At 28.2% G+C, this 4,983-nt stretch overlaps 1 protein-coding gene across 1 annotated transcript; it reads left to right on the top strand.

Moving 5' to 3' along the window:
• Positions 1-943: 943 nt before the first annotated feature.
• On the top strand, positions 944-2,078 carry LOC130969824 (mitochondrial import inner membrane translocase subunit TIM8-like). Its single transcript, XM_057895721.1, has 2 exons — positions 944-1,107; positions 1,638-2,078. The coding sequence occupies exons 1-2, from the start codon at positions 1,060-1,062 to the stop codon at positions 1,824-1,826; spliced, it is 237 nt and encodes a 78-aa protein (XP_057751704.1). The 5' UTR covers positions 944-1,059; the 3' UTR covers positions 1,827-2,078.
• The last annotated feature ends 2,905 nt before the right edge of the window (positions 2,079-4,983 follow it).

Here is a 4,983-nt window from a genome sequence, read left to right as displayed (position 1 = left end):
TTAGTTCTTCAAACTCAACAGTTTTAAAAATATATTATTAATATTTATTAATATTAAATTTATTTATTTATTTATTTATTTTTAGTTTTGATACTTATAATAAGATAAATATTATTTTATGTTAAATTTAATAATATTAAAATTTCTTTTAAATAAATTTTAATAGGACAAAAATAATATAATAATAGAAACAAAATATATTAATCCATATATACTTATTAATTTGTTTCCAATTTTCTATTGGGGGGAAGTGCCTCCTTCCTTCTCACCTAGATCTATCTCTGTGATGAGGTGACTAGAGATGATATACGTATACATTCATAGAAAAGTGTTCCTTCAACATTTTGTAAAAATAATGCTTGCACTATTTCTTATATGAGTAAGATTAGGGAGTCAGTTTTTTTTTTTTTTAATTTTATATTTTACATGATAAATTCTTAATTTTAAATATTAGTTTGAATTATAAATCCTAAACATATCTTAAATTCTTCAAAAATGAGAATTATTTAGAATTTAAAAAAATTAGCAAATATTGACTAACTAAAACTTAGTTTTTATACGATTTTTTATATATATCTTATTTGTATATTTTTTATGATATAAAAAGTAATTTTTTATCTTCAATCACTGTTAATATTAAGAATAATGTTATATGACTAATAAAAATTATTATTTTTAGTTTTTTTTGTTAATAAAAATATTTTTATACTAAATTATAATAGTATAAAATAAAATATTAGTCCAAAATATTGGTTAATATTGATAAAAAATATTAATCCGTATTTTTTAAAATAAAAATATATTAAAAAATAGAAATCTATCCGATAAGAATAAATTTTGCCTGAATTTTGGTTGTTTTCTACAAGCTGACAAATAAAATCGTAAGCCCAAAAACAATATAAAGCCTAAACGATCCTCTAAAGCCCAATACAGAGTTGGCTTATTGGACACACAATATTACAGTTTTTCTGAGAGTCGTCTTCATAGTTCTTATCGATTAGGGTTTTTCTGAGAAATTTTGATTGAAGTTTCTACAGCCTAATCCTCTCTCCTTTATCCATGGATTTTTCAAAGCTTGATTCATCTGACATGCAGCAATTCTACTCTGTAAGTTTCAGATGTTTCTCTTTCTTTTTCCATTCGATTGAGCTTTGTTTCGAATTTGTTGTCGTAGAATCGTACGAACTTCTAGTTTGCAAGAGTTCTGTTTCTTTATATTTACTTATTATTGTTCTTTATTCTTAGTGTGCTTTTGGTGAATATTTTTTGCCCTTTCGTGTTTATCGCTTCAAAATGATTGGAAGGCAACGAATTTTCCGTTGCCTTTTCAATTTTTACTACTTCATTTTGTAAATATCTGTTTTGTTTCACTTAATCTTATCTGGTCAAAGAAAAGAAGGAGAATTAATATAGAGTAAGAAGATTCAATTAGCACACAGGTACAGAGATAAAAAAAATTCATTCAAACAAAAATCATATCAAATGTGATAGGATTTGGAGGGCATTGGTTTGGTCTTATTTATTTATTTATTACTAACATTGGGGTTATTTCGCTGCATTCTTTTAAATTCATGTGATAAAAATGAGTTAACATTGAAATAAAAGATTGAGAGTTTAACTTAGTTAAGTAAATGCAGCAAGAGCAGCAACTAGCGATGGTTAATGAAATGGTGTCAAAGCTGACAGATGCATGCTGGGACAAATGCATCACGGGTACACCTGGGAACAAGTTCAGTTCGAGTGAATCTACTTGTCTTTCTAACTGTGCACATCGCTATATTGAGATGAGCCTACTTATCATGAAAAAGTTTCAAAGCTTGCAGTGAAGATCATCAACTGTATTAATCTGCAATTTGGTTCTTAGGTTGGTCACTCATGTCTGTCTTAGATTACATCCAAATTGTTTGGGCGTTGTTAGTTTTTATCTCCGAATTTGTGACACAGAGGAAAGTACTATAGCGTTGGTTCCCATGTGAATCTATAAGAAGTTTAGTACCTTTCGGTGCTATTTTTGTACTACTATTTTAATAGTTTAACTTTGATCATTACAATGGCTCATCATCCATGTTGCTTTTGCAGTCCAACGATAAAATTCGTCTTTATATGCAGTGAAATGAGTGAAACTTTTAAGTATTTGTTCTTGTTAATAAAAATTAAAAAAATGTAAATGCCATCATAAGCTTAATTTAAATTTACAAGTGTTTGTTTAGTAACAGGGAGAAGGGATATTCTTAGACAAATATTTTGAAAAATTGTTAAACGTTTTATATTTTTAATTTTTTTTCATGGTTGTAATTTCAACTTTTTTGATAGAGTCATTTTAAATATGAGCAATGCTAGGGGGCCAGCAACTTTGGTATTTTGTAATTATCAATTGGCTATCAATAGTATTTTTAATGGTATGAGATTACATTCAATGGGGAGAAATCACTCACTTTTCTTTTGATGGTCAAGTGCTGGCCCAAAAACACAAAAGTTGCTGACCTTTAGACTTTTCCTTTAAATATTAGAGAATTAAATTTTTTGTTTAGTTGAGATAATTATTGTTCTGTGGGTTACCTGAAATTGGACTGATTGTGCTTGAATGTGTGGCCCAAATGTTGGAAAGAGGTGGTCTCTGATTGGTTTGCATCTATTAGCCGCCTTCCGAGTTGTTTATATGTTTGGATAGGTGGGGGTGCTATTTTAGGTTTACCTGAGTGTAGGTGATGGACCAATAATCACCGTTGAAGTAGTTTTACTCCATAGTCTCTTTATTTTAGGGTTGTTAAGATCACTCTTCTAGAAGCAGGTGAGAGATTTAAGGAGGTAGTTACTTATTTGAATAAGTGTCACTTGCCAGCTCATGTCGGATCTGACTTCTTTGGAGAGGTCGGGTGAATTAGTGAAGGTCAACCCTTTCGATTGAGCTTTTTTTACTTAATTGGACCTGGCTATTGTGTTGGGTTAGGATATGAACAATTATATTAGTTATATTTTCAAAAGTTTTGTTTAACATAGATGGTTAGATTATCTTTGATTGTTAATTTATGCGAATAAATATATTTTAAAATGAGATTAAAAAGAAAGAGAAAATTGAATTTTTTTTCTTTTGAAGAAATTAAAATTGTTCATTTTTGTTACTCAATCTTTAATTAAAATTTTTTGAATTTTGAAATTATATTTAAAAAATATTTAAATATATTATTTACCATTAAAAGAATTTTAAGTATTTTTAAAAAACAATGTTATATGACTAACAAATATTATCATTTTTAGTCGATACTTGATTACACAAAAAGTATAGAGTTTTGCACTTATACTTAATAGAATTAACACATATAAATTAATACAGTTTTTTTGATAATTTAGAGACATTCGAACTCACGACTTCTTAGGTAAGTATGAGGAGATTATCTCATTTGAGTTATAACTCATTGGCATATAAACTAATACAGGTTGTACTTAAATATTTTCAGAATCTGTATATATAAGTTAATAAAATTTATTTATTAAAGATAATTTAATATTTATATTAATTAAATAATAATTAAAAATACTAAAAATTGTTGGTCTTTAAAAATTTTTCTTCTTTAAAACTATTTTTCTCTCTTTTAATTACTCATGTTAACACACACTTAAAGTTTCAAGCAAGCAAAAAAAATGAGTTAATAATAAAAAATCGTCCCTGAAAGATACTTTGATCTCTATTTTTGTTTTCAAAAGATAAATTTAATCAAAATCATCCTCGAAATATTTAAAATTAGTGACAGAATAGATGGAGGGACTAACGTGATTAATTTTAAATCTTTTGAGGACAATTTTGAGTAAATTTATCTTTCGAGGACGAAAATGCACATTGGGATATCTTTTAGGGACGATTTTAACTATTAAGTCCAAAAATAATGTTATTAACTCGTCGAATCCTATAGAGATATAAATAAGAAGCCTCATTTGATGTTTTGGATGCGGCTGGCTGCTATTCATTACAGGAGTGACAATATTGATGTGTTGTGCCTAGAATTTTTTCAGTGATTTTTTTTAATTCAAAATTAAAAATAAAAATTGTAAAGTAATATTATATTCATGTACAAATATATTGATAATTGATTTAATAATAAATTGTGCAAAAAAGAGCATTTTTTATTATCGAGTAATTTCTTTTGCTATCCCACCATTCATGGAATTTTTTATTTAAAATAATTAAATATATTATTTATCGAAATTCGTAATACAAAAAATATTTATTGATATACATATATTTTAAGTACTCAGTCTCTAGGATATGATACAACAAAAATTTTATATATCTTGAATGTATCTAAGATATAACACAAAGCAAAAAACGAGTATTCAGTACCCGAGATACATGCGTAAAAGAAATGGAATTATAATACCCAAGATACGTGTCTAATTATCTAGATGTCTCTACATCCTAGATAACTACATCCAAAAGAAAACTATATATAAGGAGTTTCTTGGTTCAACCATTAATCATACTATATCCATCTCTCTACTCTCTATTATAATCAGTTCTTTTTTTATAGTAATTTATCCCAACGGGGTAACAAGAAATGGTGAAGAATGTGTGATATTTGAGTATAATTCAAACTTGATGTGTTAATTCTCTAGATGCGTTAAAGAATGTCATATTGAACAACATGGGGAAATAGGTTTCAAAGAGGTTGGGAGAGTTGCATATAAATTTTTATCAGTTCTGTCGAGTGGAAGGTTTACTAACAGGATATTTTGGCTCGAAACTGATCAGCAGGTGAGGGTAATGTTAGACGTACATGCTAAGCTAATGCCACAACATGTGATGGAGTGGTATGTCGCAACATGTTATGGGCCGTCCTCTTCGATCTCACAGGTAGTTTCGTTAGAGGCACGATCGATTCACTTCACCCAGCATTGAGATAGTGTCAAAGAGGACGAGGGTGACTCTGATTCGGATTATGTTGCCGAAACCGAGTCATCCAACGAGAATGGGGTGTTCGGTCTCTT

Source organism: Arachis stenosperma, chromosome 3, assembly GCF_014773155.1.
Source record: "Arachis stenosperma cultivar V10309 chromosome 3, arast.V10309.gnm1.PFL2, whole genome shotgun sequence".
NCBI classification, from domain to species: domain Eukaryota; kingdom Viridiplantae; phylum Streptophyta; class Magnoliopsida; order Fabales; family Fabaceae; genus Arachis; species Arachis stenosperma.
This window is presented reverse-complemented; position numbering and strand designations above follow the sequence as displayed.

Coding starts and splice junctions, on each gene's coding strand:
- LOC130969824 (XM_057895721.1), top strand. CDS start 1,060: ATGGATTTTTCAAAGCTTGATTCATCTGACATGCAGCAATTCTACTCT. Junction 1,108..1,637: donor ACATGCAGCAATTCTACTCT/GTAAGTTTCAGA, acceptor AAGTAAATGCAG/CAAGAGCAGCAACTAGCGAT.